Genomic DNA, 15,942 nt, shown 5'->3' on the forward strand with positions numbered 1-15,942 from the left:
GTTCTAATAGTATGAGAAGAAACAGGACTAATATAAAATAATTTACGATTTTACTTAAATATGCGACCAATACATGAAAACCCATATGAAGAGGAGAATGAAGCAATTTTGGGTACACTGCAGATGCTGACAGAAGCACTCTTGACAACATAAAAAAATGAAACAATAATAATTTAATAAACTTAAATCACACCCTTAGTCAGGAATAGGGTCCACTACTGTCGCAGTATTAGAAATATGTAAGCTGTAGTTCCTCTGGTACAGGGTTTGATTCCCTTAGCCTTCATTTGCCTTACTGTGTGTCCTTAAGCAAGTCATTTAACCACACATGATTCTCTGGTTGTCTATTAAAAGTGAATGTGTGTCCAGTAGTCAACAATTATTGTTATTATTATTATTCCCAAAACATTTGTAGAAAAAATTAAAAAGGGAGTAACTTTTTCTCAGTGTTGCTGGGGACTGAGGCCACAGTGTTGGTGTCAAGCAAATGATGTAGACTCTTGTAGGATATCCAAAAATGGAGGCACAATCCAAGAAGAGTGGATGAATGTATCAGATGGCTTTTTTCCAGAAGCATTTTCATCACTTCCTCTTTTTTGTAGCCACCTCTGTGGACAGTTGACAGCATCATAGGGTTAATCTCCTTTGCTGCATCAGCTGGAGGATCTCCCTAAATCTGGGGAACTCCAGAGAAGATGGAGAAGCTGCAACACCGTTCTCTTCACCCACAAACTCCAAAACAGAGTGCATCTCTGGGTCTAAGCATTTTGCCTTTGTTGTCTCTGGAACACTTCCATGGTCTTTTTGGTTTAGAGGACTCTTGCACAATGATAACAGAAGGCCCTGTCATAGTCCAGCCACCTGTAAAAAGTTCTTCAATGAGGTGACAGGGGGTGGGGAGGAGGAGTAATAGCATAGCTAAAACATGAGGGGACTACTGGGGCACCACTGTACTGCACAAGAAGGTAGTTTAGGCAGGCACTGCCATGACTTAGAAGTGATAAAGCACACACTACTTGTCAGATGACCTAAAGTTCAATTAGTGGTTTGGGGACACCCCATAGGAATCTGGCCAAGGTGGATGGCACTGAGTGGTCACTGCTGGCTTACCCCTCATGGAGGGGTGCAAGCTCTGGCTCACCATATGGATATCAACTGGCAGAAGTACTAGGTGTTCAACTGGTGGAGTTCTGACCTAGCCAAGCCTGTGCTGCCACAGTTCTTTGCACTATGAAGTCAAGGAAAAAATCAGTGTACAAGGCCTGCATCCCTATTTGAGGCAGTGATTACAGGCTCATGGGAGATGAGTGCTCGAATGGATAGAGGTAGGCTGGCCCACTCCCTACCACCTGACTTTCACTGTAGAAGAAAGAGGACTGACCGAGGTTCCTAAGCAGAGACAAATGGTCTATATGGGTCTTGTCTATACTGAGAATACCCAGCTACCATTGTGTTGGAACAAGTGGGGCAAATGGGTGAAGATGGATGAGCCACAGGACAATGAACCTATGGCAAGGTTCAGGGGGAGGTGGGGCAACCAAAAAAAAAACTGCAGTCTGAGCAAGGGCCCAGGAAAAAGGCAGAAAGTTACCTTGACAAACATGAAGTTGGAAATCTTAACAAAATTAACTTGATCAGCAATATGGGTGGAAGAGATAGATGGAAGGCAGATGCCTTAATTTCAGACATTGGTGTCAGGAAAGCTGCAGAAAAGTAAACAATTGAAATACGAAATGTTACTTTTCAGGCGAAGGGCAAACAGGCACTGAATATACAGATACCTAGTTAGCCAGTATTGGATTAGATTCTTGTAAAAGGTATGTCTGAGAAAGAGATAATCATACCTGCATTGGAAGGGGAGACAATCTGAATACCTGGTTGATTTATAGCTCAGAAATGAATAATGCAACTTTTCACCAGCTTACGTTAAGACAGAGATCTGAACTTTATGAGTAGCAGAAAAGAGCTGGTAATATCAGAGGATAAACCTATGAAGTAATGAAGTCAATATATGTCATGGTGTGATCCGGCACGTGGCATGCACCTTCCCCACTCTCTCATACAAGACTTTGACAGAAAAATGCCAGATTGTGATTATTTGGGGGTATGTAGTTTTAGGACCAATCAAGGAAGGCCCTGGACGTTATAGCTATTAGGCTGAGTCGATGAACAAAAGCACCCGTCACAACTAAAAGCAGAGTTATTCTGCTGACTACATCTGCTCTAGCTTATTTCCTCCGCACTTTTATAAAAAAGGAATCAGCATCTGATGTTTTGGTCTGTTTATTACTGTTGCTTATAATTCCAGGTTTAAGAGTTTTTACTTTTCTCAAACAACAAGTAAGATAAGTCAGTCTGCTAAATTCACGCTGGGGACAGGTACCTCCTTGTATCTCTTCAGTAGTTTAAGTAGTGGCAAGCAGAAGCACATCATGCGGCAAATTATGATAATGCACTACAGTGTGTGTGTGGGGGACATGGGGCAGGAATGGGGGATGTGGGGCAGGAAATGGTGGCAGTGATGCATTGTTTTCTGCGGCCAAGAACTAATAAAGAGCCTTATGAAAGCCTGGGATGTTAAAAGATATATGGATCTGTTAAGCCTACGTCTAAATTCAAACCTAGGCAATGGAACTCTTGGTTAGTACTGTTTCCAGAAAGTTGGTGCTTAAGGCAAAACTGTGCAATTAAGGTTTCTTCCAACAACGCTCTGAAAAAGTTACATAAATTAAATTACTGAAAATACTTACCCGCCGTGTTCACAAAATGAGTAGATGCATTCTCGACTTGCTTTATCCCAGAGCTTGATAGTTTTGTCATCACTAGCAGACACAATGAGCCGTCCATCAGGAGAAAACCTAAAAATAACATGAAGCAATTTACTCATTTCTGTCTCTTTAATATTTGTTTTGGAGACAGAGTTGTATAACTTAATGACTACTGCTAGACAACCAAAGATTAAATAAGGAAAAACAGTCTTAGCAAAGTAGTATCCCTTCCAAGTGTGTCCACACTTCTAAGGCAAGTTTCCATGATCAAGTGACAACACTGACTGTGGAAGGTGCTATGTGTAACCATACACAAATATGGCATGGTATCACCACCTGTGATGTCACTGGCAAAATGTAAACAAAGGCAGAACCACCTCCCCTAAGAACTTCTAAGCTCATCACCATTTCCAAGAAAGGGAAAAAGGCAATGATAAATGGATTCACAATATATTAAAACATCCACCCCAGTTAGGTAATTTACCAAATAAGGAATATACAGTGTGGTGTTGCAGTTTTGACAAGCATTTCATTAAAGAAATTAAACTTATGTACTTACCATAAGAATAGCTCTGGATGACCAGGTCTATCTTTTGACAACACCAAGACAGATAAGCATGTGACACTTTTCCAGGCTATTAAGTCCCTCATTTTCACTGTAAAGAACTGCACATAACCTTCTTTTCCACTTCTGTTACAGTGCTGAAATGAACACAAGTCACCAGGACTGTCCAAACTTTTTGGCTCAGGGGCAACTTAACATACAGTTCAGGGTCACTCACATACTTAGGAATGTATTGGGGGGGGGGGGGCACATTACCATGTTAAACTGTTTTGAATGGACAGATACATCTTGGTTGCAGGGCATACTGGCGGGCAGATAAAATGCATTGGTGGGCCAGACTTTGGCTCTAGGGACACCTGTCAGACATCACTGCTCTACACCAAATCAGCAAAGAGGATATCAGACACATCCAGCTCTACTGGTATGGCGATTATACAAGTTTCACATCCTGTACTGGGAATTCCATTCTCATTAACAGTAGGGTAGAGCCCCAAGCTTCTGTTTCTGGTTGATTTCCTTCATAGGACGTTGTCTCCAATTATTGTGGCTCTGAAAGAAGATCTAAACCTGGAAACCAAATCTCACTGTGTCTCGTGAAAGTATCAGTGAAGTCCAACTACCTGTTGCACAAACATCTTCTATGTCTTCACGGAAGAAAAAGTACTGAAAGAAAGTTGTTCTGCTGGAAGAATGTGCCTTTGGTTCAGAGGGCAAAGATTCATAGATTAGTACTATGCTAACTGACCTTGTGGGCCATTTTTTTAAGCCTAGCCAATTACCCCATGTGAGAATCAAACCCTGCACCTTGTGTCTGCAAGGTAAACACCATTGTGCCATCCTCCCACCGCTTATTGTATTATTGTATTTTTCATAGCAAAATCTAATGCAATCACATAACCCTAAAGGGACTTTGGATACCTTATATACAACATACAAGTTTATTTTTAGAAAAGGGCAAGATAAGTGAAAGATCTGTTCTAACAGACTGGTTTTATCCTTCTAGAACTGGAGTTGCCTGTATCTCTATGTGCAATACAAAAGTATTCCTTTGTGTTAAAGTACTTGTAAATGTAAATTCACAGGCAGTATTTACTACAGGTATAAAGGAAGGATCAGTACACATGGACACACTGTCCTTAGGTACAAAGGATCAGTACACATGGACAGACTGTCCTTATGAAAGACTAAATAAGGAGGGTGAGAGCTTGCAGTTCAGAAATTCTTGTGGCTGAAGTGATGGCCACATGAAAGTGTTTGCCAAGTCCAGAACTTCAGTTCTGCAGAAGATGCTGTCTCAAAAGGGACACAGATGAGCTTCTTCAGCACAAAATAAAACCTGAATGGACGAACAGGATCAATCACATGTGGTCTTAAAAAAAAAAAAAGTACCCTTCAGAGAAGCTGTGCTTACCTGCATACCCCCATCTCCTATGTCTTCCCTTTCCTTCATCCAATCAACCAATTTGCTCCTGTCTTGGGTGACAGCTAGGCACAAACCATTCTAGGTGGCAGTTCTACTACCAACTCACTCCTTGGCTGGAGTACCTAATCAGTCTGTTTCCAAAGAGAGGAGAGAAAGCTAAGCAGCAGAGGCGGGGTCGGAATGCTGCACCTAGTGAACCCCCCCCCCGCCCCCACCTCTGGAAGTTCTAATTCCCAAAGTAGTTAACAAGAGCTCTGCTAATGCTGCCGCTTGTAGGAAATATCTGTGGAGGCAACCATGCTAGTCATAGTGCGGAGGCAGTGTATGTATTCTGCAGGCTCTGTCTCCATGGGTACTACAGAAAGAGCTCCATACACATGCCACCCTAACAGCAAATCATAACCTCCCCACCCTCGCAAGGATGGGCAATCCAACAACCACACACTCACCCTTCCCTTCCATGCTCCTTTTAATGCCTGTGTCGGTACTCAAACATGGATCACGTGGGTCGCAGTCAAGGCTTCCTCCTTGTGTGCCACAGCAGTGGAGAAGCTTTGTTTACCATTATGGAAGTAAATAATGACTCTGAGTTCTGAAGGAAATTAGATACAATGACTAACTTTACTAACAAGTCCAAGTCAAAATGCAGCATACGTTATTAAGAAAATAAAGGTATAGGAGCTGTATAAGGGCCAAGACCTTTAGATGAAGTTCATATAAAAAAATTCCAGCCCTGTGGTGCAAAGGGATAGAGCTATTACTGCACCCCAGACAATGGGTGTTCAAGCAATGACATGGGTGCTGGGGGAACGGGGATGGGGGGGTCTCATGCTGAAGTCAGCTGGCCCATCCTGGGGGAAGGGAAGCAGCCTAGGTGTGCTGCAGTAGCAAGGTGTGCTCTACTCTGCAAGAGATATACAGCTTGGTCTTGAGGTTGTGCATGAGTGGAAATGTATAGGCACCTCCCGAATGCAGCAGTTGTGGAGGTCACAAGGCTGCTGGGGGGGGAGGTTAGGGTATTCTCCTTGGCAGCAATATGATGTTGCACCAGACACATCAATCTACTCTATGACCCCTGAGTTAAGTCAGGCTGATCCAGGGGGAGGCTGGTAGACACAGTGAACGAGGTAAGCGGCTGATGGTCAACAGCAGGTAGGGAGAACAAAACAAATCAATTCACTTTGTCACCCGTATCATCAAAAAGTGAGCTGTGGTCAAAGGCCAACTAGTCAGAGCAGCAGCCACATCACGCTTAACTAACCCAGGATCGATGAATGTAATTTTCTTAAAAACATGTTCCTTCATCGAGATGCCTGACAACGAGGTCGGCAACATTAGAAGAAGAGTGGTCAAGTGCTGATAAACGACGCGCAAACTATTCTGGGCGAGATCCACTTCACCAACATTCATATTCTTTACTTAAGATCCCTTATCCTCTCAAAGGTCAAATCCATTTCTGACTGACCCACTTCTCCATGTTAACATAACAACTTACAGTTACAGTACAAAGGATTGTCTTGAGATAAAAAAAAAATATAAAAAAAACCAATGATCAGGTTTTGTGTCATCAGGGTTTGTGTCAGAAATTGGATCAAATTTAAAGTTATTTTAAAGAGAAAAAAAAACTTAAAAGACTTGTTTGAGTGTCAAAAGAGACCTATAAGGGAGTAGTGGGTTGTATAAAATTGCAAGGGTATATTTTGCAAGTATATTACAGAATCTAACAGGTTCAAACTTGAAGACTTACAACTTGGCTGAAAATAGTCAATTGGTCAAAACTCTAAAATAGTGGTGTCTTGCATTTATGTAGGCAAGTTGTTGCATTTTTATAGGCAGAGAGGCGCCGCCCACAGAAGACACATTCACATGCATTTTAGCATGCAATTAGAAAAACAAACATGACAATGCTCTAGCAAAACATATTCTTTCAAATTTTAACCCATTCTTTCAAATCATGGGTCAGACACAGCACATATAGCAAGTGTGTGGGGGTGGTTTGGCAGGTTTAAATTAGAATTAGCTTGGCAGATTAGACTTCAATGAAAACTACATAGCAAGCCTTTTTTAGGCGTAATCTGAAAGAAGAAGTCTGTGTCATTAAACCAAACAGCGCTTTATTTTTAATTTTAATTAATATATTTTATTTTTTATATTTTGTTCGTGTGTTTTCCCGTTTCCGTTTTCGCTTGTGTTTTTTTTACTAGTTTGTGTTTAATTTACTTGTCTTCTCACTTCCTTATGTATGTTTTTCTAGTATTTAGTTTCTAGGAAGATGAAGTAGTTTTCTCCACTTTGGACAGAAGGCAAGACTACAGATCATCTAACTGAAGAAGCTGCGATGTTAGTCCTGAAGAGCCACAGACAAAGGGACGTTAGTCCTAAAGAGCCACAGACAAAGGGACGTTAGTCCCAAAGAGCCACAGACAAAGGGACGTTAGTCCCAAAGAGCCACAGACAAAGGGACGTTAGTCCCAAAGAGCTACAGACAAAGGGACGTTAGTCCTAAAGAGCCACAGACAAAGGGATGTTAGTCCTAAAGAGCCACAGACAAAGGGACGTTAGTCCTAAAGAACCACAGACAAAGGTTTCTTCAACAGGTGAGGCATGAACAAAGGGAAGAAAACTTGCTGATGCCAAAATGGGGCTAAATGACTGGAGTCCCGGATTAATATCACCATCAGATGAAACGGGGTGGGACAAGAGCATAAAGGTTTCCAGGAAGTCACTTCTGGATGGCAGCTAGAGCTCTGTGGTGTTTCCCTTGTAGAAGGTTGAGGGAACAGAATCAGCTGCAGTTGGCATTGATTGAAGAAGTAAACAATCACAATATGGCTTCTCCTAGCAACAGAAAAGACTCTGTATTACTGAGGCATTGAAGGACCCCTTATATAGTAACAGCCAATAGTAGATGAGTCTGTCTCCTACTAAGCTGACTTCTCCTGAAATTTTGCTGCCAGGAAGTGGATAACCTACATGATTCATTCACAGTCCCTCAATGTTTCTCACTCAATTGCTGACATACCAAAAATCAATGCCCTGCTGTCAGATTGGATGGCTATCACACTCTGGGGCAGGGAGTCCTGTAAAGCATGAAAGTGTAAGGAGGACTGCTCTACTCTCCAAAATACTGATGTGCAAGCTGACCTCTGTATGTTACCAGAACTGTGGACAATGACCCCATATCCCAGTGCACAGGCATCTATTGTGACTGTTACTAATGAGATGGAATGGAATTTAAAAATAGTTATCCTGCATTAGGACTATGAAGTTGAAACAGCAATTCAGATGACATCTGCAGACTATGAATATCTTTAATTGCTGATGTAGTGATTCAGACAGACATATGACCACTGACCCCCCCCCAGTGTCCATTCTTATTCTCTCATGTCATTCTCTGAGGGGTACTATATGATGTGAGGTACTGCCAGCTATGCCAGGAGAAGTAGGGCAGTGGATGTTTAACATTTGCCAGCATAGCTAGCTGGAGTTTTGTAAAGAATTATATGTCATTTGTACATCAAACTGACTTATACAAATGTTTGTGTTGAAAATGTATTTGTAAAGCTGCTCCTGTTAAAAATGTACCGACAGTGGGTCCTGCTGAACAGAAAAGAAATATACCTGCATGGCATCTGTTGAAATTAATATATTGAATACTGGAAGAAAAGAGGTTAATCTCAGTCCAGCTAACTTTGAATTCTTCTTCTTCCTCTTCTTTCGGCTGCTCCCGTTAGGGGTCACCACAGCAGATCAACTGTTTCCATTTCCTCCTGTCCTCTGCATCTTGCTCTGTCACACCAACCACCTGCATATCCTCTCTCACCACATCCATAAACCTTAACTTAGGCCTTCTTCTTTTCCTGTTACCTGGCAGCTTCATCCTTAGTATCTTTTTTCCAATATACTCTGCATCCCTCCTTATCACATCTTGCCTCTCTGGCTTTGTCTCCAAACCTTCCAACCTGGGCTGACCCTCTAATATACTTATTCCTAATCCTGTCCATCCTCGTCACACCCAGTGCAAATCTTAACATCTTCAACTCTGCCATGTCAAGCTCTGACTCCTGCCTTATTGTCAATGCCACTGTCTCCAACCCGTATAACATAGCTGGTCTCACTACCCTCTTGTAGACCTTCCCTTTCACTCTTATTGGTACTCGTCTGTCACAAATTACTCCTGACACTCTTCTCCACCCACTCCATCCTGTCTGTACTCTCTTCTTCACCTCTCTTCCACACTCACCATTACTCTGAACTGTTGATCCCAAGTACTTAAACTCATTCACCTTCGCCACCTCTACTCCCTGCATCCTCACCATTCCTCTATAGTCCAGCTAACTTTGAATAATGGTCTGAAATTAAATTACCTGTTTTAGGCCATAAAGATTGTATCGTACAGTTCTGACTGCAGCCAGAGAGGAAATGTCTGAAAACCAGGACTAGGAATCCTACTGTATTGTCCTTAGGGGTGAACTAATTGCTACCCTGGAAGGGTGGAAGTTTTGAAATGGTTTTATAGCTTCCAGATGCTATAACACATATCAGCAAAGCTCTATTTGTGTGTATGGCAACATATGTGCTAAATTCTGGTTCAATTTCTACCAAAGGGCATCAGATGACCAGATGTATGTGATGTAATTCTGTAATCCAGCACTGAAATTATGTTTTAATACTAAATGAGACAGAAATCTCAGGGTAATCTGTTTCTGAAACCAGACAAAGGAGGAGCACTCCCCCACTTCATCTTGCCTTGCTCAAGTAAGTGAACTAGGGAACAGTAATTCTTTAGATCAGTCAGGAAAATAGAGTGAGATTAGTTAAGTATTGTTTTCTGAGTGAATCTATCCATCAGTGTTATGTTTAATATTGCCTGTATTTCCTATGATTGAAACTCTGGTATTTATTGTAGATATGTAATATTTTCATGCTCTTTTATTGTGTATTATCAAATATAGTTAAACTCTTCATTATGGCTGGTCTTTTAGAGAATATTTTAACCTTTCTGACTACTTATATTTATTTGGTGACACTGTGGCCGCTCCTGAAAACCTTGTGCAAATGGCAGTGGTTTGACCAATGCAGCTAGTATTAATTTTGCTCAGTATAATTGGGTGCTCTTGTAAGAGCCTTAGAGTAGCTGGTTTTAGAATGTTCTGGTGGCAGTACTTACCTTACGGTCTGGGCAGAAGGGGGCATAACTGGTAAATCTGTGCCAGTCTTTCCCACGCATGTGTGTGTGTGTGTGTGTGTGTGTGTGTGTGTGTGTGTGTGTGTGTGTGTGTGTGTGTGTGTGTGAAATCAAATCTCAACACGTGTGTGTTAGCTAACTGGAGCAGGGACATAGAACACTGGTTTCAGAGAGAGGGTGGTGGAGGACTTGGCTTTGAACACTTGGCTGAGGACTACAGCTGTGTCAGTACAAAGTCTTATTGGGAGCCTGGAGCAAGAGGGAACCCCAGTCCCCAGACTGTGTGCGTTCTTTGTGTGCTCTTAAGGGAAATTGTGCTTGGTGCAGACAGCTGTACCAGGAATTACTGTGTACATCTATTTTTGTTCCAAGTGAATGTCTCTCACCGGTTTCAGTAGTAAGTATTCAGGCTCCTTGATTACTGACTTAGAGCAGGGCGTCACAGGTACCATTAATGATGATGATGCTGCCATCAACTACAAGGGTCTGAGGCATGTATGAGCTGTGGCAGATTGCAACTAACTAGTCTGTGGCACCAAGTGCTGTAGGGACACACTCATTTTGAAGGTAGACAAGCTCTGTGTGCATACGACTGTGTTCAGATTGCAATCTACAAATGTCAGCCGCTGAAAAAGCTCTAGAAAAGCCTTTGTAATGTTCACTACGATTGCTGAGGATTGAAACAGGAGAGCTACCAAAAGACAGATTAGACTATTCAGGAAGGAAGCTGCCAGCAGCTAGTTGCCCTAGTAGGGAAACACATTTGTCCCTTGCATTCATTGGTTATCTGTAACCTCAAACATACATTTTGGTGAACACTTTGGGTCCTCTGGTGAGAGAAAATGAGAGAGTCCTGAACTGGTAATGACTACCAGCTACTAAGAAGCAGTGATTTCTCTTGAATTTCTTGACTATCATTATTTGTAGGTAGGTGTCTTGCATGTCCATAGGGAACATTCAGTCTCCTTCTAACAAGCATGGAAGGATGGACTGCACCATGATTATCAAAAAGGGTTTCCAAGAGGATGAAACTGTTTAGGTGGCTTAAGACTCAGATGGGCCTGCAGCCCTTGTATTCCTTGGTACTATAGATATCCAGATCAGTAGTGGGTCTCCCTTTGTAGAGTGAGATGACTACAGCAATTCTCCATACTTCTGGTACTAATCCAGAGGAGAGGTATAGACATTGACTGGTGCTGAAAATGAAGACAGCCATACAGACAGACACGGGCCCATGCAGCTGGTATTCTTAGCCATGGAGAGAGCACGGACTTCCACAGAAGTGATTGGGGTGGCCTATGCATGCTAATGTGCTGTGGACAATTAGAGGAACACAGAAGAGTAACTTGTGGGCTGAACTTGCCAGTAATATGTTGACTATGTCCTACGGAATGAGAATGTGGTGTTACTTAAGGTTTCTGACATAGCTGAAGAAGCCTTTGTAGTTATCCTTTGCATAGGTGGCTTTTGGAAGATTTGATTTTGCTTCTATGTTCTTTATTTATCTTTTTGACTTCTCTAGCTGATAGGATGCTTTTAGGGGCTATGAGTTTCTTCCTCCCATTATATAGTTGAAGAAAGAAGCACACTCAAGGTGTGACTCATGGTTGGAGGCTCTGCATAGTTCCTTGGGACTCTCAGTCTTGCAATTTGACAAAACACTGATCTGCTGACTGAACATGAACCAACATTTGAGTTGAGGCAAATGGCACAGGTCGATAATGCAAAGGTGTCTAAGCATCAACATACATAGCACCGATGTGTACATCATCACCGCTGTAGTTGATGTTGATGGAATCAATGCAGATAACCAAAATGGTGACCCAGATAAAGCCAACATCAGAGCCAAGAAACTACAATTGTTTATGAACTTACTGTACTATCCCATGTTTGAGTGTTACGATGCTGCAGAACTCCTAACTACTGAGGTCAACTGCTGAAGGCCTGAAATCAGACCGAACTTCAGCACTTTTCTTCCTCCAGGCATGGCAGAAGTCCACCCTTCAGTGATGTCAGTGAATTCTCTGTACAAAACTGGCATCCATCCATGCAAGCATACAGCTTTCTTGCCCAGAAAAAAAAAACAAAAAACATAATGGCATCTACTCATCAGCTGACCAGCAAGATCCTAATATTCTTAAAACACTCTCTGCATCAGTCAAAATATACAAACAAACCAGCACAAAAACTGATCTGATTAGTTGACATCTTTGATGTAGTGCAAGCAATATCTTAGCTGCTTGGGTACACCTACAGAATGTGGAATTCTTTCTTCTCCATTCTGAGGGTTAAAAAAGGAGGAGGAGGACAACAGAACAGGTTGGTTGTGAAAATGATTTGGGATTACTTTTGGCAAAATGGCAGGACTGGGGGTCAATCTGACCTTGTTCTTATGAGACTAAAAAGGATTTTTGATTTGAGTTCTTAACTCTCCTGGCAGTTGAGATGGCCAACAAATTAGTTGTATTCCAGGTCATATATCCCAAGAAGGAGCCATTCAAGGTCTGCGTAATCTCAAATATAAAATCGCTTCAAGGAAATCATCAAGGAGCTTCGGCACACCAATTGTTAGTACAAAGGGTGGCACCCCCAAATTAAACAGTTCACTCGTGTACTACTCAATCAATGACAGCTGCTATGCTGGGGACCCATTTCTTTGTAGCATCATAAATAACGCCGTCTACATTTGGATAAGTAGGATTTCATAGTGGCAGACCTCACAGCCTCCTTAAGTAGGTTAAGCATGTCAACACCAAGCTGGTGTCAGAAGGGTAAAAGTTTAAAATCAATTCATGATCTGAAGCATAATAGCTCCCATGTTATGGGATAGGGCACCTGCGCTCCCATGTTATGGCATAGGGCCACCTGAAGAGGTAGCAGGTGCAGTATCTCCAAGGACATCTCCATGAGAAGGGACAGCAGTGCCTGGGCAAAGGGTGCCAGCAAAAACACCTTTGGCCCAACAACTTACTTTCTAGATCACCCTGGACAGCAGGGAGATTGCAGGGATGGCAAAAAATGAAGATACCTGTCCATCTGAAGGAGAAAGTATCCATTGCTCAAGCTTCTTTTATGTGTTTTATATATATATATATATATATATATATATATATATATATATATATATATATATATACACACACACATATACACACACACACATTTATTTGATTGGATGCTAAACAGATCTCTCTGCTCCGCACCCCACGAGCCTGTGTACCAAATGATTACCCGTTTTAAAGACTTAAACCTTGCCTGTGATATAAACAGGACCTGCTGGAGAGAGAGGTATGTATCCCAGAGACTACCCAGTCTCTGGAACAGGCTCCCCATCCATGTGAAACAGAATTCCTCACTAAAGCAATTCAAGTGTAACTTGGACAATTGGATGGGAAACCAGAAATTCATCCCTGGTTTGGCACCTATGTCTCTAATGGACACAGGTAACCTGTAAATGGTTAATCTCCTAGGCCCATCCTTACACTTATCAAGGATATCAGACCTCGTCAAGGATTTGGGATGCATGGCTAGGATTAAGAAGGCCGTTGTGGTCATTAGCCTAGTAAACACCTATGAACTATGAACTATGAAAATACATCTGTTTAACATCCATTCATGTGGATATACTGATGACCTGCTTAATTGGTCTGCCACTAAATTCAACTGTGATGGGATGCAAGCTGACTTTAGGGTCCTCTGTTAACGCAGATCAATCTCCTAGGCAATGACAGCCAGACTGCATAACAGGTATGAATGAGTTCTCACTTGCTTATTTATGTATCATATAACTGCAATACTGTCTTTTGTCACCTGTTGGACCTTTTGTCCTCCAGACTGGTTTAAAAGCCTTGAATGCCTGCACCAAGACCATCATCTTTTCCCCATATATGTGCTAATTCCTCTGGATTGTATCATAAAAGCATACATTTTATGGCCGAGTATGCCCCCCAAACTAGATCCGAAGAATCAGTGGTTATGGCCTGATGAATGAAGAGTGCCCATTGTTTCTAGCTGAACTGGACAGCTCCTTGTAAACACAAGGTATGACAGGAATCATCCTTTCCAGAGATTGATAATATTGGGTGCAAGTGGATCTCGTCTATCAGAGAAGCTTTATGTGCAACGAGGCTGATGGCACCATTACTATGGAACAGGCTATGTACCCCAGTCCCATAAGGTATTTTTAATCTGATGTATTCTTCTTGTGTGCTATCTTGTGGAAATACTGTGCCAAGTATTCCATCTTTTCAAAGGGGGGGGGGGCTCTGGCTGTTTGAATCTATAAGTGCTCTGAGGCATATCACTCTTACAGAAAGGGTAAGAGAAGATTTTGGAAACGCTGAAGGAGAACCCAAGACACTGAAAACAGCCTATGGCGAAAAGAATGGGCTTCCTGAGACACAGCCTGCATGATGCGGTCATATAGCTGGAAATTACGTGAATGCATTTTACCCAAGCCAGTCACTTGGTCAAAATCCTGTGAGTAGTACCCAGTCCAAAAGACAAGGAGATCACAGCCACCATCCTCAAACCTGAGGAAGCACCTGTGGTCCTTGTGGGTGGGGCAGCTAGGCATCTTTGAGATCTAAAATGACCATTTGAGCTTAAGGAAACAGGGTTGTTAGAAGGGCATACAATGTCAGCATTTTGAATTTTGGTATCTGGAGGCATGTGTTGAGGCCTGAGAGAGTCCAGAAGGGTCTCCACAATCTTTCCTTTCTGGGCACTAGGAAGGGATTTCAAAAAGAATCCACTGCCTTTGTATAGATTCCAAGAGTGCTCCCAACAGTAAGGGTTCCTAAATTACATAGGGGTAAATGTATATAGTCTTTTAGCACAAGAAGAATGACTGATTTTTTTTTGTTTTGTTTTTATATAGACTGAAGCTTGTAGTCCTCAGCCATGATCTGCAGGACCCATCTGACGATTCTGATGAGCTAGCACTTTTTAAGGTACCAAGTTACTTTTTCTGCTATTCTGAGGGTGATGTGGGCTGGAGAGGAGAGTTCTGGCTGAGCGAGAGGAAATATCAGAATAGTCATGGCTCCTCCCAGGTGGCTGAAGAGCCTGAGGTCTCGCTCCCAGGATTTCTCTTCTGGTCATCTGACATTTTTTCCCCTTGTACTGGTCCTTATTCCCCCGCTTTATTACTTTCCCTTCCCGGTGATAGTGAAGGCCAGGTTTCACACACAGTTCCAATAAGACAGGTGTACGTGGCGTGGCATTGTCTTGCCCCTTTCCTCTATTTTTTGATGACCCCTCTAGTAGCATCCTCAGTTAGCAGCTCCTTATTTAGCAGTGTATTGTGCAGCTACACCTAGACAACCTCCAAGAGGGGCTATAGTCTCATCCAGGCAAGCTTTCTTACAATGGACCACATAGCTGCTGCCCTGGATGGCACATCTGCAGCATCACAACCACATTTTATGGAACATTTTGCCACCTAACAGCCTAGGTGAGATCTAGTTACATTTCCTTCAGTTCCCCATCATATACTTCCCCAGTTTTCTCCTTGATCTGTTTAAGGAAAGAAATTGCTACTTTTCATACGTGTCCGACAGTTGATGGTCCTGAATGCCAGTCTGGCAACTTTATATACTTCTTTCCCAAACTGGTTTAGCATTCTACTTTTCTTATAATTTGGGAGAGTACTGGAACCAACTTGGACTCCTCCTATGCATCTATAGAAACCACTGTTGCATTGGGCACATGGATTTTATACAGAAATTTACAGGATTCTTGAACCTTGTAAAACCTGTCAGGTTTCTTTGGGGCACAGGGTTGGCTGTCTGGCTCCTTGAGGTCACCAGGAAGAAATTCTCACAAATCTGGAGGATTAGCCACCGGCTTGGGAGACTTCCAAGCCCTCTAAATCAAAATAGCTTTTCTGGGCCTTGGATGCCTCTTAGACTCCCAACTTGCAGGGTGAAAGACTACCAAGTCTTTCACCTTGCAACAGCATCCCCAAATCACAATTCCTCTGTGGAGGGGGGGGGGG

At 42.4% G+C, this 15,942-nt stretch overlaps 1 protein-coding gene across 1 annotated transcript in view; it reads right to left on the bottom strand.

Moving 5' to 3' along the window:
* The window catches only part of POC1A (POC1 centriolar protein A), a 1,972,436-nt gene that overhangs the window by 1,542,355 nt on the left and 414,139 nt on the right, over nucleotides 1–15,942 (bottom strand). The window contains exon 5 of the mRNA XM_044078845.1: nucleotides 2,751–2,858. Coding sequence (XP_043934780.1) covers nucleotides 2,751–2,858 — 108 coding nt within the window. The remainder of the gene's footprint in view (nucleotides 1–2,750; nucleotides 2,859–15,942) is intronic.

The sequence above is a fragment of the Protopterus annectens genome, chromosome 7.part1, assembly GCF_019279795.1.
Source record: "Protopterus annectens isolate FY-2018-M chromosome 7.part1, PAN1.0, whole genome shotgun sequence".
Taxonomy (NCBI): Eukaryota; Metazoa; Chordata; order Ceratodontiformes; family Protopteridae; genus Protopterus; species Protopterus annectens.